The sequence below is a fragment of the Strix uralensis genome, chromosome 5 (genome assembly GCF_047716275.1).
Source record: "Strix uralensis isolate ZFMK-TIS-50842 chromosome 5, bStrUra1, whole genome shotgun sequence".
Taxonomy (NCBI): Eukaryota; Metazoa; Chordata; class Aves; order Strigiformes; family Strigidae; genus Strix; species Strix uralensis.
The window spans coordinates 52,529,971-52,554,167 of record NC_133976.1 but is presented as its reverse complement, the minus strand read 5'-3'; the positions used below and the strand labels follow the sequence as shown (position 1 = coordinate 52,554,167).

Below are 24,197 nucleotides of genomic sequence, written 5' to 3'. Positions count from 1 at the left end.
CCCATGGACTCTGTATGCTTGGAAATGTTTCTTCCAGGCTGTCAAGCTAGGTGTGAAGCACCACTTTGTCCCAAGGATGAGGACTGTGGGAGGAGAGAACATGGAGTTGGAGAGCTCTGGGGAACAGTCCACTCAGTATTTCATGAGGCCATTGAGTTGTGGTCGGTGATTTCAGCATATCTATAAACAGATTTTGTTAAAATACTTATTGTGAAACAAGTGCTATGGGACAGTAAGAAGAGAACACTACAGCAGGTTGCAATGCTGTGGAGTTAATAGATAGAAGGAAGCTATTTTGCCACAGGGTATATAGGATAATGATGATACCTCCTGCATTCAGGAAGTTATACTGAAAAACTCATCCCACTGCTCTTTTCTTCTGCTGTCTTGGAATTAGTCAAATTTCTGCTTTATTTTATGTTCTTGAGCAACAGAAGAAAGAAAATTGGGGTATTGTCCCACTGTTGATCTGGGATTACAATAGGAAGGTCCTGTTGTTGCAGGTCCTCTTCCTGTCATCCCTGTCTTATTCCAGCAGTTCCATGGTTTCCTGCTAGAGGGAGATGATCCAGCTGTTTTCTTTAAGGCAGCATGGAGCTTTTTGCTTTGTACTAATCTGTTTTGATGAGCTACCTGAATTTTCTGAAGAATGCAATAAATTATAGAGGTAATTTATTTATTTATTTAATAATCTGAAGCCCTCTTCAGTAGGGGAGAGACATTTTGCTTTCCAGATGACACTAACTTCACTACATTTGAGTTGCCTCCTACAAAAATGGCAGTAGCAGACAGAGCCTGTCAAAAAGAAGGAAAATTCTTTAGTGGAAAATACTGGTTTACTGTAGGGATTACTGCTAGCTCCTGTTACAATTAATTAGCTTCTCCACTCTCCCGTAAACCACACAGGCAATTTTAAAATTACCAGTGTTTTAAAAAATCTGAAATACCAAAGTTGAAAATTAGTAAAGCAACTGGAAGCTGCCAAAACTGAGGCATCCTTTTGGGTTTTAATTGCACTTGAAAATATTGGTCAAAGCTGCCATAATGTGAACTGGTGCTTCTTTTGTTTAAAGACAATTTAAAAATTCTGTACAAAATAAGAAATACAGACTGAGTTTTCCAGTTGCACAAAGAAGCTGATGTTGGGCACCAAAGTAGAAACTAGCAGACTTTGTGTTAGTAAACCTAAGGAGGTGTGAGGAGTGAAAGGAAAACAGGAGGGTCAGCTGCCAGAAGTTAAAACTTTGTTGGCATCTCTCCAAAAATTTCTGCTTGTATCCAGTGGCCGTAGTGAATAACACATGTAGATCAATCATCTGGGGGATGTGTATTAGCACTTCAGTCCTACCTGAAATTCAACTGATTGCCAAATTGCATTCATTTTTTAATTTATTTTTAACAGATATTTTTGCTCAGCTGTTGCTCCAAGTGCGTGTACGGATCATGCATGTACGTGGTTCATATGCATTATCAACTTAGCAAGTTGTCCACCAAGATCTCAAGTCCTGAAAAGTCTGATGATCTTTGGCAGCCTAATCCAATTTAGCTGCTGGCTTCCTGGCCTTGCCCTGCTGCCTCCCTTCCCTGTATTCAGGCTGTGAGCTTGTCTGACCTAACACTGAACCTGTTCAGAGCACAACGCTGGCAGGAAGCTGTGCACTTTGCTGAGATAGTTTCTCGATGATTTAGCATGCTGGAATAGTTCAAAGCTGCTGCAAAGACATGAGTAGAAACACATGGCCAAGCCTGAGGGGAGCCAAATGGGGATGTAGCTGCCAGTGTTCAAGTTAGCTCAGGATGCTCAGAATTCAAAGCTGGAGGTGGTAGGTAAGACAGAATAGGGTAACATCAAGAGCTTACTGCCCTCAGGTCAGTATTGATTAAATCTGAGGTCTACCAGCAGAAACTTGGAGTTTCCCTCTTCAGGAGAAAAGTGTGAAAACAGTGATGATTCCAGAGATGTCCTCTTAAATTCAGGGTAGAATCTGGGGAGGTGGATTGTATAGTCTGATGCCGAGTGTGATTTTCCTTACTTGAATAAACTTACTGAACAACAATTACTGCTGTCATGGAAATTACTTACCATTTTCTGTGAGTCTGGTTATGCTGCCCTTGTAGTTCTGTGATAGTGACTGGCTGTTTTAAGAGAATATTTGGTATTTCATTTTCTGGCATGTTTGAGATTAAAGCCAAACTAAAAATAAATTATGAGAATGTGCAGCCGCCCCCCCCCCCCCAAAAAAAAAACTTCTTTCACGTTTATTGAAAGGTGAAGTAATTTTGTTTCCCTCTTGTCTTAGAAATTATACCTGTTGTTGAAAAAATCTACTGGTGAAAAACAGAATCTGATGTGGGGAAAACTGCGTTTATATAATGGCAGTTTTGTTTTCTAAAGGTTGTATACTAAAGAGCTTGAAATAGAAAAATGTATTAACATTTGTAGTAGTTTGGCTCAATAATGAAGTGATTCTGTTTTGTAAGACTGAAAAAATGAAAGTTGAAGTAAGTTTCTAACTTTCAGTAGTCAGAGAAAGGGAGAGTGATAAATTTTGAATTGTGGAGTTCTCTAGTTATTCTAATATAATTATTCTATGAAAAGAAATGTATCTACCAGCATCTGAATTCTCAGTTTCTGGTATTCCAGGTATGCATAAGTATTCAAGTAGACTCAGTACAATTTATCCACAATGTAACTAATTACATTTTAATACTTCATTCCCTTGTTAAAGTAATGAGTTTGTAAAGCACTGAATTTTTGAACCTGTTACTGAAGCAATTTGAAGTATTATTAGAGAATGTTTTTTAAAACAACTTCTGTGAAACTACTTATTTTTCATTCGTATAAATATTTCAGTTTTAAATAGCAACACTGTAGTAACAGTTAACACTACAGATGTTAAAAGATTTTTCAGGAAATTCTGAATTATACTTGACCCTTCTCCTTTTAAAATCATTCACTGCAGGATTTGAACAAGCGTTTGTCCCTGCCTGCTGACATCAGGATACCCGATGGCTATCTTGAAAAGTTGCAGATTAACAGCCCTCCATTTGATCAGCCAATGAGTCGACGTTCCCGTAGAGCATCACTAGTAAGTATAATGCATCTGCCATGCTAAACCAACCTCTCGGTTCTTCAGATTCCGTTTAATGCAGATGTCTGTATACCATAGGTGTAATTCAACTTCATTTACACCTTGGCTTTTATGTCCAGAATTTCAGTGTGCACCTGTCAAAATCCATTGAAGAATTTCACCCTTTCTTTCATTTTTTCTTCTGCAAACTTGGCCCTGTCGTTTCTCAGTGAAGGTCTTGACCCATTGCAATTGGTGGCTAAACTCAGCTCCCAAAGTACATACTTAAATCCTTGTGCTTTTTAGAGCAGGGATGATCTATTTGAGGAAATAGGCCACATAGTCATAGGTCAAGGCTGGGGCTCTCACGTGATATAGTACGAAGGCCCTTAAGCAGCATAATATGAAGGCAGGTCCTCTTCACTGTTCTTTTTGTATTTGATAACAGATTTTCTTTCTGAAAATTGCTGTTGGGATGATAGATTTTTTTTGTTGTTGTTGTAGTTTTTTGAAAAGCATATGTGGATTCCTAAGAAATTGAATCTATAAATTCACATATACCTTTTCAGATTATTGGGTTATTTTTAAAAAAAAGTCTTTCCTTGGAGATGGCAGAATGAGTATTCCTATACTGTAATTAGAGTATAAATGCTAGAAATTCTGAACACTCATATAAAATATGCACATCCATAAAATAGTCCAAAAAAATTATTTTTACAAAAATTGTTACGCTTCAATCATAATTTGATCTATCAGTTTTCTTGATGTTAATTAAGGTCTTAAAGAATTGCTAGACCATTACTGACTTCCTGAGCAAATTTCATTGGTGAGAAATTCTTTGCAGAGAAAAACTGGATAGGTTTACAAAATCCTCATTGTTCTTTGTTTTCTTGATTTAATGGCTTATTCTCTGAAAAATAAATAAGAAAGTGCATGTAGTGAATTAGTTTTAAGTGTGAAATATCTTTATTTTATTCTTTGTGAATTAATAATGTCTATAACAAAGCAATGGTAGAGCTTTGTCATGTATTTTTCCCCTGAAAAAATACAATTTAGCGAGCTAGACTAAAGCTCTGATCTGCATGTCACCTTTTACAAGAACAATATTAAAAGAAGAAGAGTTTGATTCAAAGCACTGGAAGTAATAATAATGTAGCAAGCTTAAATATTTGTGCAAGAATTTTGTGGCTCGTTAACCATTTAGTTACTGACGTAGCATTGAACTGAGGAAAAGACTTCCCCAGACCTTCTCTTTTCAGATGCTGGTTAAGTTCCTTTTCAACAGAACCTTTTCAGTGTCAGAATATAATATTTGGGGGCTGGGGTATTTTTCTGTATATCTAAATCCCCTTGCTCATTTAATGTTGAGCCCTGAGAGAAGTTGAAGTTCTCTCCTCTTTACCTTCTAGAAGACAGACAGAAAAACAGTGCCCTCTTAATGAACATGGTGTGTGTGTGGAATCAAGCTTCCTGTCACAAGGTTGTTTTGTTTTGCCTTTTAAAAATGCTTTCAGGGCTTAAAAGTCTGAAATGAAACCTGCCAGCAGTGCTGTGGTACACAGGCATGCATTTGCTGCATTGTCCTTTCATGATTTCAAACTAATCTTTAAAAAAAAGAAATTCAAGGACTCATTATTCTGAGGTTGTCATTGAAAGCTTGCTAGCAGACTGTTTATTACAATATATGAATATTGTGCTCTCCTTCAAAGGCATGTCTCTTTCCAAGGCTTAGTAGAAATCAAAGGAAAAAGTCTATAAAAAGTATCAAGTGACAACTTGTTATACTTTAGGTCTGGTGTTTTTCTTTGAAATACAAGAAAAAAATTAGCTTTTACAGTAATTGTATTTTGTGTACATGTACAGTATTGCATGCACAGTAGCATAGATGTAACTCTTACCCACCACACATCAAAAGTAAGACACTGTAAATATGGTGCATCAGTGTTTGTGTGTAAGTCAGGATAGACAGATGTGTATTGCAGAATAAAATTAAATAGTTCAGAAACTACTTTGAAGGAAAATGAAATTGATCTTAGTTTGAGGAATGTAAAAATTAGTTTTTCTTATGAGTGGTAGGCAACCAAAATGTGATTAAAAACTTAAACACATTGAAAGGCAGGTCTTGAAGAATATCTGTCCTCTGTATGTAGGAAATATTGTATGATTTTATCGTCTAAATAAGATACTATTAGTCTTGATGAATAACACTGAGGTTTCTTAGAAATCAGACTTTTGTTTTCCAGACTGGCAATAACAAGGCCAATGGCTATGAGTTCTCCTTTAGTTTCCCCTGTAAGCTAAGCAGCCTATCTTTTTAATTCTAATACCATCTAATACTCACTTCAAGATATGTTTGTTTAAGTAGGTCAAAATGCACTGGAAACATAATATTTATTTTACTAACATTGTACCTATATCAGTGGTATGTTTAAAATCTCACTGGAGTTACAAAGGTTGTCAAATACGAACTTTGCTTGTATTTTGTGATAAACAGCTTGGTTTCAACAAGCTCCTAAATATGCTTGATGCTAAAGTATCCTTATGCAGTTTTAAAACATTTCAATTCTGACACTAATTTAATAAAGCAAAATTACTCTTAATACTATGTTAACACAATTATGTGCCCGTTTTTTTCTTAGATATGTCAAACGTGTTTACAGACAAGATCTTTCACTTACTTCATGTGTATTTTCATGCATGTGTTCTGAAAATTAAGTATTAATCCAACTTCTGTTAGTATACCTTCATATTATATTGTTGTCAAATCTTAATGCAGTCAGCAGTATTTATGTTACGTTGTGTTACCATGGAATAATATACGACTTCCAATATCCGTCAGATTTTAGGAGTAAATCAACGTCTTCTGACTTGTGGATGTAGGTGCTGAAGCCAGTCCAGGGTCAAAGTATTGTTCCTTAGAAATAAATAGCGAGTGGAGGTCTATGTTTGGAAGTGGAAGGAGGAGGTGATGGTAGGGAGAAAACCTGACTTTTTTGATTTGATGTATGTTCAATTGTCAGTAAAGCAAAACCCCATGAAGCCTATGGATTTTGGGTTATGACAGGGGTACAGGCTGTATGCACTTTGCAAATTGTTTAAAAATTCATGTGTTTTACATGTCTACTTTCAGCATTCTTCACACTGTAAGAACAGTATAAAGCTTTGGTATAATTGACAGCGGTCTTACATGAAAATAACTATAAGAGATAACTGTATTAAACGTGAGAGTAGCAGTGGATTTGAACATGAAAAGAGTAGTGATCTTATGGTCTTCAGAAAAAGTTGTCATATAGTCAGGCAAACCCTCCTGGCTTGCATTGCAGAACTAAGTCGGTGACAAAAAAAGAGAAGGTGAATAGATCCAAGTAAAATACACAAAGACTTGAAGTTATGAAACGTAAATTGTTGAGATAAAGCTGAAGCTTGTGGAGGAGCGGTGTTTAGGGATTTTACTGGCAGTTTTAGACTGAAAAGCATTGAGTGGTCAGAATGGGAGAGGAAACTTGGAGCTAAGATCTTGAATGTAACAAATATTTCGAAAGCAGCAGCAACCTATGGTTATGCTGAGCCAGAGAAAGGATGGAATAGTTTGAGATGACTTCTGTGCTTTAAGCTATAACAACCTCATTAGTAGAAATCAGATCAGAAGAGTGGAGAAGACCTAAGTAGGAGGTAGGCTAAAGTGAGATTTTGGTCTAAATGTAACTGTATATAGCCCTTCTAGGATACACAGTAGACTGGCCAACAGTCTGAGCATTAGGCTTGGATGCCGGGATGCATTTATATCATAATATGCTAAATTATTTTTAAAATAGCAGAATTGTGTGGTGATTGGTCAAGTACTATCAGGTATTTTTCCGAAACAACGTTTAACTTGCTGATTAAGTGATGTATAAAGAAAGCATTCAGTTTTAGTGATCGCTTTTTCCACTTATTTTCATTGCAGTCAGAAATTGGATTTGGAAAAATGGAAACCTATATCAAGTTAGAAAAGCTTGGAGAGGTATGTATAGCTTTCTTTTGAAATTTTTAGTGCCTTGATGACAATGACTTATATAAAACTTTACATAAATGTTAACTGAAAATCTCCATATCCCTCAAAATACCCATTGAATTTATCTTTTCAGTAAATGAAACATATTTAACATGTGTAACAATGTCACAACCACACAAATATTCTGTGCATATATAATAAGGAGGAAAAAAAAAGAATAACCATCACTGAGCTGGGGAAGAGCAAGACTCCATTAGCAAATGATCTGTGGCTGGCTTTGTGTGCAGATACATAAAATTATTCTCTCAGTAATAAAACTAGTTAAGTCTGGTGTCCTCCTGCCATGAGTTAGGTGTTAGGGAACACTCGTGCTGGACAAGAAGCCAGCACTTTCAGGGAGCAGGCAGTAGCTCTGCATGTTCTGGTAGAAAAGCCTGCACACCTGAGCTGGGCAGCCAGATGGGTGCTGCCAAGTGAAGTATGTAACACTGAGTTTACCTTTCCTTCTGGGAGGGCAGCAGTACATCTTTCTACCTCCACTCAGCCTCTGTCTTCCAGAGAAACGGTAGAATTCAGGAGGGGCCAGGTATCCGTCCTGTCCAAGTTGATTGGGGTTGGCCAACAGGATCAAAAATGGACAAGGAGCACTGGAATGGGACACACTGAACATTGCAGAAGAAAGCAGGGCTGGTTGGCATCTCTGCTGTGAATATTGCAGCCAGTCCTCCATTTGCAACATTTTAATTTCCAAACACATTTAATTTTTATTTTGCCTCTAGTATGTGTTAGATGGATCACTAGACATGACATAACATTGCGTATCTTTGGAGGAATGTTAATCTAGTAGCTATCAAGTCATAGTTGTGGGTGTACGTTATCTCACTTGCTTATAAAGTGTAGCGGACAACACCAGATATGTAGAATCATAGAATCATTTCAGTTAGCAAAGACCTTTAAGGCCACTGAGGCCAGCTGTAAACATGCCAAGTCCACCACATGTCCCTAAGTGCCACATCTACAAATCTTTTAAATACCTCCAGGGCTGGTGACTCAACCACTTCCCTGGGCAGCCTGTTCCAATGCTTGACAACACTTTCAGTGAAGAAATTTTTCCTAAAAACCCCCATTCCCTCAGCTGCTCCTCATAAGACTTGTTCTCTAGACCCTTCACCAGCTTCGTTGCCCTTCTTTAGACACGCTCCAGCACCTCAATGTCTTTCTTGTAGCAAGGGACCTGAAACTGAACACAGTAATGGAGGTGCAGCCTCACCAGTGCTGAGTACAGGGGGATGATCACTTCCCTAGTTCTGCTGGCCACGCTATTTCTGATACAAGCCAGAATGCCATTGGCCTTCTTGGCGACCTGGACACACTGCTGGCTCATATTCCACCGGGTGTCGCCAGGTCCTTTTCTGCCAGGCAGCTTTCCAGCTCTTCCTGCTCTTCCCCACGCCTGTAGCGCTGCATGGGATTGTTGTGACCCAGGTGCAGGACCTGGCACTCAGCCTTGTTGAATCTCATAAAATTGCCCTTGGCCCATTGATCCAGCCTGTCCAGATCCCTCTGTGGAGCCTTACAGTACTGTGCTGTAACCTAGGGCAGTTTCTGCAACCTTGTTGCTTCCTCTTTGCAGTTGCTGGGATTAGTTGTACCTACTTGCTGTTTTGTCAGAATGACTTGTCCTTACGTAACATGCCTTGAGAGTTTTGAATCTTACTGTCTAAAAAAAAAAAAAAAGTAAAATTGAGAAAGATAAGCTTCATAATATTCAGCATTCTTTATATCAACCAAAAGGAAACTTTGGCCACATCCCCCTCCAGCCCCCCCCCCCCCCCCCCAACCTCCTCTGAAATCTGTAACAAAGACAAGAAGCTACCAAAAGCAGTTCTGTGTTTTCATAAAAGTAATGGAAGAGTATGTCTGCAGCCTTCGGAAACAACTGCAGTGTAATGTAGAGATACCTGAGCTAGTTTTAATCAAATAGAGACTTTGAAGAGGGTAAACGGATCCCAGCAGTGAACTTAGTGAACCTAATGCTACCTGATCTGACTTCTTCGGTAGCTATGTGGTGTATAGCTTTCTATGTAATTTTCAGAGATGTTAAGCATACATGTCCCTTGTGTCTTGTGTGTGTTCAGACCTGTGCTTACAAAATATTTTTGTAGCTTTACATGTATCAGAAGAAGACAATGTAAAAACTATTCATATCCAAAATGAAGCCTATTAGAACCTCAAACAAAAGTTTTTATTTTCTTTCTTATATTCTTTCAATGAAGGAATAACTTGTAAAACTTTCCTTCTTTTTCCATTTTGTAGGGTACTTACGCAACAGTTTATAAGGGGAGAAGTAAATTGACAGAGAACCTGGTAGCTCTGAAAGAAATCCGCCTGGAACATGAAGAGGGAGCGCCATGCACAGCCATAAGAGAAGGTGATAACTTTTTTTTTACTTCTTAGAGTTTCAGATACTTCTGGATTTCTTTTTGACTGAAGTCTTGTTGGTACTTAGAAATACAGAGGCTACATGGGAGATGAATGAAATTGGTATTAGTTTTGATGAGGAAAATTTTAGACATATTAAGTGTGTTTCAAATGTATTTATGGGATTGTGTTCTCAGATGCAGTGTTATAAACGGAAGATTATATACTGAATTTAGACTGTTATTAGTGAGTAACTTTCAGGGATTCAGAATATATTTTGCCAAATTACTACTGCTGCCTGAAATGTATAATATACAGTTTATTATTATTTACAGTTTGTTACTCAAATGTCTGTTTGGTGTTTTGATTAAATACCTTTCTTATTTACTTAATCTATATGAGTATTATGTTCTTAAAAATAGCTTTTTAATTTTTTAAAAAACTTGTATGTATGAACTTGCTAGAAATGCATTTATTGCTCTTGTATTTTGTGTTTATCTTAGACTTACAATTCTCTTTTGCAGTGTCATTATTAAAAGATCTGAAGCATGCAAATATTGTTACATTACACGATATTGTGCACACAGACAAGTCTTTGACTCTTGTTTTCGAGTATCTGGTAAGTGCTTAAACAACTAGTAAGCATTACGTTTGATTTATTTTTTCTAAGTGACACAGACATAACAAAGTTCTGTACTCTTTTTGAAAATACTGGCACTGTTACAGTTTTCTCCTGCATCTAGAATCATTCAGCCAAAAATGAGAAAAGTGTATTCAGTTCTTAAACTGCTGTAAATTGGTACTGTTCTGATCATTTCAGAGTTTCATTAATAGCAGTTAGTGGTGATCTACCTGAGCAAACTGTCTACTTGTACCAAAATTGTTAACCGTAAAAAAGGATAATCACACTATTATTCAAACAGTGTTTTTCTGTTATGACACAAATCTTGCAAGTTAGCTAAGGAAAAAAATATACTTCAAAGTATAAACAACACATTCCATCTTTTTCTAACAATCTTTTCAAGCAAGTATCCACAACTACATATCTCACTTGCTTGCCTCTTGCATTGTAAGCTTTTCACTTTCTCATGGAAACTTTACCTAATGATCTTTTCATATAATATGCTGGAATATATAAGCTTAATAAGAGGGATGGAGAACAACCCTTTACTTCCAATGTAACTGAAGAATATAGCAATTTCATAAAATACTGTGCCACACACAAGATGGAGGAGAAGGCAATAACAAATAATGTTGCCTGAGATGATGCAGGTTGCTGGAAAACATGGGTATTTATATCCTCTGGAAAGCCAGAGTTTTCTGCGTGTTCAGGCTTTTGGGGTTTTTGTCATTGAACATCTTTTGTATAAAACTCAGTTTTCTGATTAATTATTTCAGTTCTAACAATAAATAATACTCATGTAATCTGTTGTCCACAATTTTACTGAATAATGCTGATGGTGTTTTGACAGGACAAGGATCTGAAACAGTACATGGATGACTGTGGTAACATCATGAGTATGCACAATGTAAAGGTGAGTGTTTTTAGTGACAGTGACTGTCTTCCAACTTTCTCAGTTCTAAGGATTTCAGAGAATTTAATAATCAGGAGTTATATGGTTAATGGCTTTTTAAAAAAAAAAAAAAATTAAGAGACTTAACCTTCTTTTTGACCTTTGGCCCTGGCTTAACTGCATTTGACATCAGATGGAGTCTTTCTTTTTGGTTTTGATGGCTTTTAAGAGTTGAAAGCGTTGAGAAAGGGAGATTATGTAACTTTATATGTTTTCATTCTCTTTGAAGTTACATATTTAAAATTAAAAATTTCCTAAAAAAACCCAATACGTTCATAACTCTTTAGACCTCTTTGTGTCCTTCCATTATTTTATATTCATTTATTAAGTCAAGTCTGTAGTTTGATATATCCTCAAATAAAATTTATATATACACACAAAAGAAAATGTAGCCTCAATCATGAATGTGAGTTTGGATGCTACTGCCTACCACACAAGAAAGACATTTAAAATACATATTTAAGAACAAGTGATGTTCATCTTTCCATTAGTAATAAAATGGAAATTAATTTCTTTAAGGTTTAATTGTCTGTTCCTTTTAACTATGGCTGTGGCCAGGTCAAGTGACTTGGTTTCCAGTCTGGCTAGCTGAAATTAACTCAGGTTCAACTATAACATCTCTTGCAACAAGCAGGTTTTGATTTGGAAAACAGGAATAACTCTTTATGTTCCTCAATTATTTACGGCTTTATAAACAAGATTCCAAACAGAGGACAATACTATCTTGAAATGAATGAAGTTGTCTGAGGAGACTGGGTTACCAGTGTCATCCTGCTGTGTTGCAGCCTGTGCTGGACTGTACCTTCAAAACCTCTTCATTAAGCCGCATATAATTCATATAAGGGCTGTTATTTGTATGGTAGGTGTGTTTGAAAAAATCTTCCATGCCTCTTTAAAAAAATTAACTGTGATCCTAACGAACAAAACTATGAATGTGCACACATGGTAGGAAAATTACTTTTATTCTTATACAGTAGCACATGGCACAAATGTGGTTGACAAACACAATGTACTAAATACTGTGAAGTGATGAGCTTTGTGTGCATTCTAGTAGAGTTGTCATCCTTGTTTTTGGCTTAGTTGCATGTTGTCTGTTCTTAGTTGAATTGCATATGGAATTCAGTCTAGATACTGGTTACTGTTTGGTTAGCTTTTTCTTTTATTCTGTTGTCACATTACAGTAAATCCCTCTAAGGAAAGACATCTGCCCATAACATACTCTGTTGCTTCCTTTGAGAGTCTACAAAGGAAAGTTCTTTAATTTGTATCTACTTCAGAGAGACAACAAAAAACATAATTATGCTTGTGTTTTTAATTAACTACAAGTTAATAAGTAGTGCTTTAGGCCTAAAAAAAAGAAAAAAGAGAAGCTGTAAGTGGGAAGCTGGCTCCTATAGGAAGTGCAGTTAGAACAAGCAGGATCTGTTTGTGATAATCTGAGCTAAGCAGAGGAACTGTTTTTCCTTGTTTGCCTATGGTTGAAGCTGTGGCCTAAGAGCAGGTTTATATGGTCAGTACCTTTGGCACTGGGAAACCAGAACAGCTGCTTAACTGTGGTAGCTGCAGGTGCATACCTTACAGTAACTGTGGGGGTTTGGGTCTTTATTAACATTTGAGAGACCTCCCTATCATCACTCCCCTCACATGCTCAGCTAATTTTAGTTTTTTGAGTTTTAATGAAACGAAGATGCATAATATAAAGATGTTTGTGATCTCTGCAGGTATTACTGTTTCAAACAGAACTCTGAGCTAATACATGCCATCTGGTGCATTTCCAAAAGGATCCCTGCCAACTGTGGTGAAGAGCCACAGTTTCTGTAGAATAATCTGCTTTGCCTTCTTGACTAATCCTTGCAGTCCCAGGGTACACTAGAGATGGCTATCAATTTCCACAGCAGTCCTGTTAGTATCTCTTGGGACTGACTACCCCTGCAACAGTATGAACATGAGTAGATGGGAAGAAACTTGTTGCTTCTCATTCTGCTCTACAAAAAAGAAAAGAAAGAAAGAAGGAAAGAAAAACATCAATCCCAATTCCTTTTTTCTAGAACAGATAAATCCCACATAAGCAGACTGAGAACAGATGGATGTGTCCATCTTACCAAAAAGCATTTGGTGATGTCACCTGGTACAAAAATAAACTGATGTGTTAGAAAATGGTCATATAAAAACATTCTAGTGTTTCTCCTCAAAAGTCCTGTTACATGCTGAATTTGTCACATTGGTAAACACTGGTAAACATCCTCAGCCAGTATAGGTGATCAAATGTACAGCGAAAAAATACAGCTCTGAATTTGATATTGCACATTTGATCACCTATACTGGCTAAGGACTGTTGTGTGGTAAATGCCAGCAATGGCTGGCCAGAAGTCCCATGTTCAAAATCAGACCCTTTATACATACAAAAACTGCAAAATAGTAGTTCTTAATGGAGTGATATAGTAAACTTGCTTGGTTGCCCTCTGCTAAACCCTTCTTCACCCCTTACTACTTTTATGTCTATATATGCACAGCATTAATATGCATGACTGAAGTTGCTTGCTTGGCTTGCAGTTCCAAAGGACTAAAATAAACCTGTGTATGTCAAGGTGAGGGGATGTATATAATGCCAGAGGCGGTTGGGCTGTTTTTAGTAATCCTCATTTCCCCATTTCTCCATGTTTTGTGAGCTTGTGAAGCCAAGTGTGTTTTTTCCAATGGCACACCAAAATGTTCTTTACATAGTTTTGCACAATTGGATAGAAAGGATGCTGAGCTGCGTTTTTAGAAGGGATTCTGTGGCAGAAGGGAACTTGAGAATGGTCAGAGACAATTAGTGTGGGGAAGAGCATTGGTAAATGCTTACTTAAAAATAAACAGCCCTGTGGTTCTCTTCAGCTAAGGAGGACAAATTGCTCTTAAAATCTTTGTTCAAAGTATGGTCTTAAAGCAGTGCATTAGCATAAAGGGATTTTAAACCTGTAAACAGTAACGATGATGTTCAGAGTGTGTTCATAGGGAAAAGTAACATACTTTTTGAGAAGTATTTTTGTCCTGCTTACAATACAGAGCCTTAACTCTGCAGTGCCCAAATGGGCTGTTACAGTCGTGTAATCTGTAGATGAACATTTTTAGTCTAATTTATATAAATGTTCTCTTTTGTAGCTATTTTTATACCAGATTCTTCGTGGTTTGGCATACTGTCATAGAAGAAAGGTGTTACATCGAGATCTGAAGCCACAAAATCTACTAATTAATGAGAAAGGAGAACTGAAGCTTGCAGACTTTGGTATGGCCTGAAATTATTCTGTAAGAAATATTTTCTTCACTCAGCAAAAGAGAGGCATCTTTCCTTATAAAGGAAAGATGAGAGCATTGGGTCTGTAGTGAATTTCTGTGTTGTTGGATGGAAAGTGAAAGTCAGCATTTTACAGATGTTAGTAATCAAAGTAATACATGTATAGGTAATACTGTTGCTTGACTTGTGGTTTGAAAGTAGTCTTACAGCTTCCTTTGGAATTGACACTTAGTCAGCTCCTTAAGGTGGAGCTCCAGTTGCTTTTCCTAACACTCCATATTCACTCCAAAGCAGAGTAACCCTGATGGGAGAGAGAATGGGTCTGTCCATGTGCTAAATAGTGAGGTGTTACTCCATCACTGATACACCAAGTTCCTTTGGAATTTCCAGTAGAGTGGGGCATTCACAGTTTCCTGTTACCTTCCGTGTCGGGAAGGTCCTTTGCAAGTTGTGGTACCACTGGTTTTTCCCCTTGTGTGTGAATGAAAGTTGCTCAGAAGATTGCATCTAACATGATAGACCTAAGTTTTATTGAAAATATTACTGACAAACTGACAGTGTCAGGATGAAAAACGCTTGCTGATCCAACACTGGTTGGGTCTGTTTCCACCATTTCATTATTCATTTGTTGCCTTCTGCCTTTTGCAACGTAATTCTCAAATGGAAATGGTGTGCAAGGATTTTCACGAGGGGGTGGGAGGGGTGTCATACTGATCTAATGCTTTGTTGTTTTAATGAAATTTATAGTATTGCTCCAGGTTTTGATGTGTTCACCTGTCTTCTATGCTTGAAAATGCTGATCGTGAGATTGCTGTAAATACTGAGGCAAATCACAAGTTGTAGAAATATATTTATTAGGGCTTTTTAATGAACATTAAGGGAAGGTGTTTAACAAGTGTAATAAGGCTGATTTAGCTCTTAAAAATTCTTTGTCAATTTCACACAAATAAAAAGATTTCAGCAAGTTGCATATGACTCTGTTTCCCTTTTTTATCAAGGATTGGCTAGAGCAAAGTCTGTTCCTACAAAGACCTATTCCAATGAAGTTGTCACGTTGTGGTACAGACCGCCTGATGTTCTCCTTGGATCTTCAGAGTATTCAACTCAAATTGACATGTGGTTTGTATAGCTTTGTCTAATTTAAATTTTTGTTCTCAGTCAAGTTGAAAAAATGTCAACTCTTTATTATTATATAGTAGCATTCAAATACTCATTCTTTGAATTTTTGAAGGCTACAACTGAGAGATTTTTAGAGAAAGGATTGGCAGAATGGGAAGATGCTATTATTTCTCTCTGAAAATGCAGAATACCTTTTTGTTGCTTAGAGTAAGCAGGTATTAGGCCCACAGTGTTAGGGAAAGAAAACCAAAAGTGTTCTCCTAATGACATGATAAAGTGGTATTTTACTATGAGCTTTAATACAGTTGATAAACTTGACATCTGAAGGAAGAGGATATAATATAGCTCTGACATAGGTTTTGTTTAGTGTTGGGACAGTTCTTTTATTACTACACATTTTTCAAAACAGTATTTTTAATAGCAGTGTGTGGCTAACAACTAATTTAATAATTTGTTTGAAGAGAAACACAGAAGTCTTTAAGAGCCGAAAGCTTAGATTGTTGGATTGTTTCTGATTTATCTTTTTCTCTGTTTTTATAAAGGGGCGTCGGATGCATATTTTTTGAAATGGCATCAGGGAGGCCTCTTTTTCCTGGTTCGACTGTTGAAGATGAACTGCACTTAATTTTCAGACTTCTGGGTAAATTAATGCTTTTAGCAGTAATAATAATGCTATATGTTTGTTCTTCTAAACACTTTTTCCATGAGAACTGTAGATCTTTATTTATAAATTATATTTTATATTGCATTGTAATTAATGTGAATGAATGTACTCTTGATGAAAAATGGTTGAGCTGAGTGCACAGCTGAGTTTGTACAACATAAACTCGTTGACTGTTTTTTTTTTTTTTCTTTCTTTCCTGTTCAAATTACAGGATTAAATGCCTATTTGTGTCAAAGTTGTTTCTTTACCTTTTTTTAAGTTCAATTGGTGCTTTTTTTAAATGCAGGAACCCCATGTCAAGAAACATGGCCAGGCATTTCTTCCAGTGACGAATTTAGAAACTACAACTTTCCAAAGTATAAACCACAACCTCTCATCAACCATGCACCACGGTACTTTATGTTTTATTAATAGAAAATATGCATCCCGGTGGCTTTGCATATTTGTAAATGTGAACATGTTTCCGAGTATAGTCTGCTACTGAATGCTGGAAAACGACACATCAGTTGTGTTGTTGTGGGCAGATAGTAACACAAAGCATAATGCTGTTACTGTGTGATTACTTTGTCTAATATCATTCGAGGTACCACAGCTCCTTAATGACCTATAGAACTATAAACTCCGATCAATAACGCCTGCAATGTGGGAGTATTCACATAGCACTTCCTAAATAACCCAATTTCTCTTCTGTTGTATACAAGGCCCATTGTTACAATGGCCAGGTTTTCTTGAGCAGTTTCTTTAAATCATTCTAAAACCATTATGAGGAATTTGAAGGGTCTACACGGTTATTATAAATAAACTTTATAACAAAGATTACAACATTTTTTTATCAACTCTGAAGAAAAAGATCTAACGTGTCCTTCTAGTAAATGAGTAGCATTAAGCTTTAAAAAAAAGTAAAATCTTTTTTGCTGAAATAAATGATCCAGGTCAACCTAGTCAGTCACAATCGAAAGCTCAGGATTTGTCTGTCCCCAGTGTTTTTCAAACGGTCTTGTTCTAAGATATTGGTACTTGTATGTGGTGTTTAGGTGAAGGCATTTCCGTGTTTAATTTTTAGGTTTGAGATAATTTAATGAAGTCAGTTCCCTTGCAGTTTTGCTTTCATAAATGTATTTCAATAACTTTTAATTTATTTTTATTTTTAGGCTAGACACAGAAGGAATTGAATTGATAGCGAAGTTCCTTCAAGTAAGATGTGCTTTGTGGCTTTACTTTATAAAAGTGCAGTTTTAGAATTTAATATATTTACCAAATGTATTAGAAGCTATGGTATCTGTTAGATATGTCTCAAAGTGGAATATGTGTCTGAGTCTGTGGTGAATGACAGATTAGGAAAGAATGACAGTTTGGGGAAGCCTATGTAATGTAAAAATTTAAAACCTGATGTTTCTTTTTTTTTTTCTTTTTGCCAGAAGTGATTTTTTCTCTTACTACTTTTTGTAAAAATAGAATTGATTCTGTTAGCAATTCCCTGAAAAAATTAAAACTCTTGTGAAATACAGTATTAAAACAGAAATATTAAATACAAATACTAAATTTCTGTAATGATGAATTTAGCTTACTACTAGAGAAGCAGTTACTAAGGTGTAATATTACTCTTTGAGCTTGCAAATTGTATTTAGAACATGTTGTCTGAAGTTCCATTTTATGCAGAATGCTGCAGAGCATAGTCCATTGAATTGGAAAACTTTTGTGATCTCATGTAATAGCATTTCATTGCAATTTAATATTAGGCAGAAGTCTGTCATCCAATCATTGTTATATCTATAAATAAAGATTGAGTATATTTTTGACTTGCATCCATTTACAGCAGTTATTTTGATTATTTTAGCAATCTTGTTGTATGTTGATAATACTGACTTAGATAACATATGTTAGATTTCCATGTGTGAAATAAAAGTAATGAAAACAAATTTGTCCTAGTGAGTTAGTGGGAAATATTGAGCAAGTAGAACTCTTATTTTTCCCTTCAATGAAATCACTTGATGCAAAGAGTTTTTTAATGAAAACCAACACACTTGTATTTTTTTACATTAATAGTATGAATCGAAGAAGAGAATTTCAGCAGAAGAGGCCATGAAACATGCATACTTCAGAAGTCTTGGAACAAGAATACACACCTTGCCTGAAAGTAAGAGGAGTAGTAAAGTAGCAGAGTACTATTAAGATAGTACATTAAAGCTAAGTACGTTGCTTAAGGAAAAACTCTTAAATCTAATCTATTAAAGAAGTCTGGTATATATTGACTGAAATATTTGGGAGTAGGAGACTTTTTTTTTTAATCTAAACTGTATAATTAGAACAGAACTCTGTTCAGTAAAGTATAGTTAATGTTTGAATATTAATTTCTTTGTTACATTCCAGGTGTTTCAATATTCAGTCTAAAAGACATTCAATTGCAAAAAGACCCTGGCTTTCGAAATTCCACTTACCCAGAGACAGGTATGGAAAGCTTAATATTTCCTCATATCTGCAGACAGAATGCTGTGCCAGAGACATTCCGAACTGAAAAATACTTTGCTAAATTAGTCTGTGTGAATGTACTCAAACAAATAACAAGAATTATTTGCTCAGATTCTTGTAGAGACATATAAGCTAAATGCACAGAAAAAGGTGAGTTTTACTAGGGATGGGCAGAGGGACTGTTAATATAAGAACACTGGAGTTTTAAACCATTACTGTGTGGGTGTGGAATGGTGGCAAAGTAAAAAAAAAAAAAAAATAAAATTACAGTAAGTGCAGTTAAAAGGAAAACGCCAATATTGGTTTAAGCACAAAGGGTATTCTCTCAAAACAGAAAGACAGAAGATGTAGATAAAAGTTGAATACTCTGTCGTGCAAATGCTTCGGTTTCTTACCATGATCCATGTTCTGTTGTAGGACATGGGAAGAACAGAAGGCAGAGCATGCTTTTTTGAAGTGGGCAATGCAGAGTCAAGCCCAAGCCTATCCTGTCAATCAAGGACTCGGATCTGAAGGCAGTGCTCTCTGTTGGTGGACTTGGAATCGCAGTTTGTCTACACTGTCCTCTTCACAGTGGAGTCTTTTTATTTCCAACCTGCAGATTATGTTTTTATATTTGTTGTCACAGTGTGACAATTTTTTGTACAGTTGGTTTTAAGGTCTCCTCTGCCACTAGAGCCAGTAGGTTACAGCTGTTGATGTAACTGTAGCTGCAATTTTTGTGCAGGACTGAGAAACACAGTGCATTATTTATTGCGGAATCATTGCTGCTAAATAACTACTGTCTGTATAGTTAACACAACAGTTCCATGCCTGAAGAAGTTGCAATGGCTTTATAATATGTGAATGCATCTGTTTCTCTTCATAAGATGTTCTACTGCTGCGGGGTTTTTTTTGTATTTCTTAAAACTGCAGTGTTTCCTGGAATGTAAACATAGCTTTGCTTGGCTATAGGTGAACCATCTTTAATGCTCTAAGTTCATGGCACTTAATTCTTTATTTAACATTGGAAGTATGTGTTGAAATAGTTGAAAAATTGTAATGCATATTATGTTTTTGAAAAGCACATGGTGTGAAAGTTGATTCAAACAAGTGAACAGTAACTGTTATTTGCTCTCAGATCCTATGTTTGTTGTTGATAAATTAGAGCATGGAGACTGGATGGTAAATTTTGTCAGGCTTGCTCCAGCATAAGATATTTGCACATTGTTGTGCATATGGGGCCTGCAGAAGCAATGACTTTTTTACCTTGTTTTTACCTTAGAAATACAAATAGCAAAAAGATGATTCATATAATATGTTGGACCCTGGCTTACTTCTGAAATTTAGAATTTCATTACAGAGGAACGGGACAACTTATTACAAGAACATGGGAATAATGTCACACTTTTCCCACCTTGTTGCTCTCCCATTTGTGCGTTATTCACTTGAAATCAACTGGAAAGATGCAAGTTTGTACTTGATAAGAACTCACTATACTACAGAGCTTTTACAATGGGAACTTAGAGAGTTTTTCAGATCTTAAGATGTTATCTGTTTACCAGAGATAGTAAACATGTTACTACTATGCTTATGCATCTCAGTGAGTATCATAAGTACACCCTTGGTGATGGTTACAGTATTTTTAAGCATTTGTGTTCACCTTTATGAACCTATTTGTTTAGTGCATCTTAAAGAGACTGTAAATCTTTATTGGTATATTTTGAAATGGTCATGTAAATCTTTGGCTGGTATATCATGGAAATAGTCATAGATAACTTAATTTTTCCTGACATTCACTGTAAAACATTCAGGGGTCCTACCATTTCTGTTCAGGAAATCTTGTAGTTTATTGTTATTTAACAGTATTAAGTGAATTTTTGTATATTTCATTTTAACTTTATTTGTGAATAGTGATTGTGGCATGTTTGGGGGTGTTTTATTAATATTTCATTGATACTGGTAAATTTGAATTGGGATTTTTTTTATTTTCTGGAAGAGAGAAATTCATGTGTAATGGTGACTATTGGACCACTACTGCTTTTCAGCATTTGTAAACCGGTTTTACGTTAAATCTTGTAGACCTAACAAACTGCTGTTATTTCTAACTGACCGACCTGTATTAATATTGTACTTTTGAAAGTATAAATATTATGTGGAATTCTTTGGTTTTGTTTTGAAATTTATAATAACAAAGGCCCTGTGTTGTTAAAAATACAGACTAAGTGAACTTGCGGTTCTTGGGGCATTGTTGGAAATTTTAGCTAGATCTGCGTGTTGTGGGAGTCACCAACCAGTTTTAACTTTGGCCGCTTATTAATTCATGCAACGCAGAAGTAGTGGCAGTGAAAAGTAATCTGGTTTATCCACAACTGAGGCCATTCAGGATCTTACTGTAAACATGGTCCGTAGTCTGATTATTAGCAAGCAAGTCCTGCATGTCACCTGGTATCAGAAGTCTTGCCTAGGTCTAGGCTCGTAATACGTCTCTTGGATACATGCGTGGGTCTTCCACTGATACCAGTGGGAGCGTTGTGTGTGTGTCAGAGGCAGATTTGGCACTGATGAAAAACCTTTGTCCTGAAATAGTTGTTATATATTTTTTTATAGTTGCTATGGATCTGATCTAGATTTTATACTGATTAACTTTGTAGGAAATATGTTGTAGACGTGATGGTGTTAAAGAAAGAAGTATCAGAAAACCATCTTTTTTTACAAAAGTAGTGAAGATATAGAGTAAATGTTCACTGTGGATAAATGTGGTGGGATTTAGCATTTCTAGAACGGTAATATTTTATAGGTCGTAAAAGAACAAGTAATAATGTGGCACTAATGAGGAAAAGACTTAAAGGTTTAACTGGTAAAATGAAGTGCATTAACAAATATAGAAAGGGATCAACTGCAGCTAACGAAAGGAGGTTTCCATTTTAAATAGGAATTCAGGTTTTTTGTTACAGATGAAAAGATCTTCTATAAAATTAAAGCACTCTGTTTATAAAGACATTTTTCTAAGGACCTGCAAGTGAATCAGTTTGCTTCATTAGGAGGTAGCTTTAAAGAATATATTTCTTAAGAAACTTGGCATCTGTGGTCAAGTCAGTTTCTTTCATTTTAAAAAAACTGTCTATAATTGAGCATCAGCAGAGACAGTTCTGTGGCAGCTGCCTGTTTGGGGCAGTAGTCAGCGAGTCTGAAGTTGCTGGGCATTTCTCTGACATCCTTTTCGTGCAGTTCAGTGTTCTGCCTCCTGTCTGACAGCACCAGGCACAACGGACTTGGTTTCACTGGCCCTGAGAACTGTAGGGAATGTTGGCCTTTTTGGGACAAGACCTCAACTGTGATGAAAACCAAGCAGATAGTCACTAAAAATGGATGACTTTTCCAAGATTTGGTGTGACAGCCTTTGCTTGAAGATGAGTGATCAGTTAATGAGAAATGGCCTGCAAGTTGCTGCTGATTAATTCTTTTTAGAAGATACCCGGTGTATTCCATCTACCCGGGGGTAGGAATGCCAAGGTGCGTGCGTAGGTGCGTGTAGGAATCGGGTGGGCTTGAAGACAGGAGAGAGGCAGGTGGTGACGAGGTTGCGTGCACACGCAGGTGAAGGTTGAAGGGAAGAGAGGGTGGGTGGAGGACGGGGATTGAGAGGACAGAGTGGGAGATGAGAGGGGGAAACCAGCTGCTCAGCAATGCTCTAGTGGAACTCGCATCTCAACACAGCTGTGTTATTTTTGTGCTGCTTTACCACAGCATTAAGTAGCCAGAGTGTATCCCTGAATTGGGCAATAAAAGTTAAAATAAACAATGATTAAAGAATCAACATACTTTGTATTTGCAAATCATTTGAAAAACTGCAAGGTAGCATTCTTTGGGCTGCTTGCTGCTTCTTTGCGCATGAATTCTTCAGTGTGATAAAGGTACATTGTTTCTGTTTTGCAACATTAAGATGGAATTAAGGTTAGAATACCTTCGGTTATTGAGGACAAAGTGTATGAAAGGTATGTTGTAAATATCCCCAAGCTAAGTATCATAAACCCAGGAAATACCTGGAATTAAGGTCAGACTTGAAAGAAATCCAAACAAATTAGGGTATGGAAATGCACATAGTGACAGCATGCGGTCACAGACGCGTGATCATTTTGTCTGGTCACTCAGTGGGAAGAGTTGAAATAATTTGTGCACCTTTGTTAGCACGTTTCAGTACCTTTTTCCCTTAGTAATGTTTGGCTTTGACACAAATGCAATATTTCTATGAAATTTCTTAATTTAGGGGAGGAACTTGAATGTGTACTTCTTACAGATTTTTTTTTGTTTGTTTGTTTTTCCTGGAGACTGGGCTGTTAGAGATTTAATGCTACTGTTTGGCCTATATGTGGCTCAGCAACATCCACGTATGTCACCAGCATCCATGTCAGACCTATCTAAGAGATTGACAAGATAACAAGTATAGATTGTAAAACAGAAACGAAGCACTGTACAAGTGTTCAGCTAATTGGTACGTTGTAAAGTGAGCTCTGGCTGTACAGGTGGGATGATTTTGAGAAGTGTAAACGCCAAGTAGATACATGGGCTTTGTAATTCATAGCATACAGCCTCTTCATCTGTGGAGTTTAGTTGCACAGAAATCACACTCTTGTTCTAGGCCACAGTGGAAATTTTTTTTCAATTTTTTGTGTGTGACTTTCACTGGGCTGTACTGTCCCTGACTCGTTATCTGAAACAGATTGATGTCAGTGGAAAAATGTGTACATTACAATTTTCTGTTGTTTTCACATTTTCTAAAATCCCTTAACTCATTTAAGTTCTGTAATTTTTTGAGCCAGCTTAAACTGTGAATGCACACATGCACGTACTTACTGTTGTAAATAACTGCTTAATTTATTGTCCTGGCTGCATTCTCCAAAATCCCCTAAGAAGCAGGCCAGCCTGAGCAGATTGCTTTTATGGTCTTCATAATGAAATATGAGTCTTGTTCAGCTCAGATGCCACATCTTGAAACACATTTTTCCCCAGAGAGCTATGAAGTTCCTTCATTTGTTGCAGTGGGATCCTCTTGCTGATGGAATTGCCATCGCTGTGGATTGCAAACCAGGAAGAATGCTCTTCCCTATCCCCTCTCCAACCTGCTCTTGCAGAGCACCTCCCTCCAGGCCTTGCGTGGCAGCATCAGGGCTGCCTGCTCCTCCTCTTTCACACCCTGAGCTTGTTTTTTCAAAGACTTTTTTCTCCCTCTTCCTTGTCCTTTTCCTTAGTTTGCAGGAGGCGCAGCTGGCCTGGAGCCACGTTAGGAATAATTAAGGTTAACGTTTATCCATTCGCACTTCTTGCAGAGGGAACAAGAACTCTCTTCTGGGACCTTTTCTACAAATACCACACCTGCCCAAGGGAGACCATGCTGCCAGTTGCTCCAGAGTCCTTGCCTGAGGTTCATTTTCCTTTTTTCATTTAAATAAATTTATACTCCTCCTCACTCATGCTGTCGGTCTCTTTTCCCACAAGAAATAGGTTTGTACTCCGTGTAGGCAGAGCACTCGTGTATTAATCGGTAAGAGCAGTTACAGTTTGGGGCTAAAAGGGATTTCAAAAGTTGTAGTTTTCTGACAACTTCATAGAGGTATTCTTAAATCTG

General features: G+C 36.8%; 1 protein-coding gene across 6 annotated transcripts in view; it reads left to right on the top strand.

Moving 5' to 3' along the window:
* Window positions 1-20,798, top strand: part of CDK17 (cyclin dependent kinase 17) — a 94,957-nt gene extending 74,159 nt beyond the window's left edge. For all 6 annotated transcript variants that reach the window (XM_074870795.1, XM_074870797.1, XM_074870799.1 and 3 more), the window contains 13 exons: window positions 2,964-3,089; window positions 7,018-7,074; window positions 9,382-9,496; window positions 10,011-10,105; window positions 10,959-11,021; window positions 14,205-14,328; window positions 15,336-15,456; window positions 15,999-16,096; window positions 16,407-16,512; window positions 17,272-17,314; window positions 18,167-18,257; window positions 18,491-18,568; window positions 19,007-20,798. In XM_074870795.1, coding sequence (XP_074726896.1) covers window positions 2,964-3,089; window positions 7,018-7,074; window positions 9,382-9,496; window positions 10,011-10,105; window positions 10,959-11,021; window positions 14,205-14,328; window positions 15,336-15,456; window positions 15,999-16,096; window positions 16,407-16,512; window positions 17,272-17,314; window positions 18,167-18,257; window positions 18,491-18,568; window positions 19,007-19,044 — 1,155 coding nt within the window. In that variant the 3' untranslated portion in view covers window positions 19,045-20,798. The remainder of the gene's footprint in view (window positions 1-2,963; window positions 3,090-7,017; window positions 7,075-9,381; window positions 9,497-10,010; window positions 10,106-10,958; window positions 11,022-14,204; window positions 14,329-15,335; window positions 15,457-15,998; window positions 16,097-16,406; window positions 16,513-17,271; window positions 17,315-18,166; window positions 18,258-18,490; window positions 18,569-19,006) is intronic.
* Window positions 20,799-24,197: the final 3,399 nt, after the last annotated feature.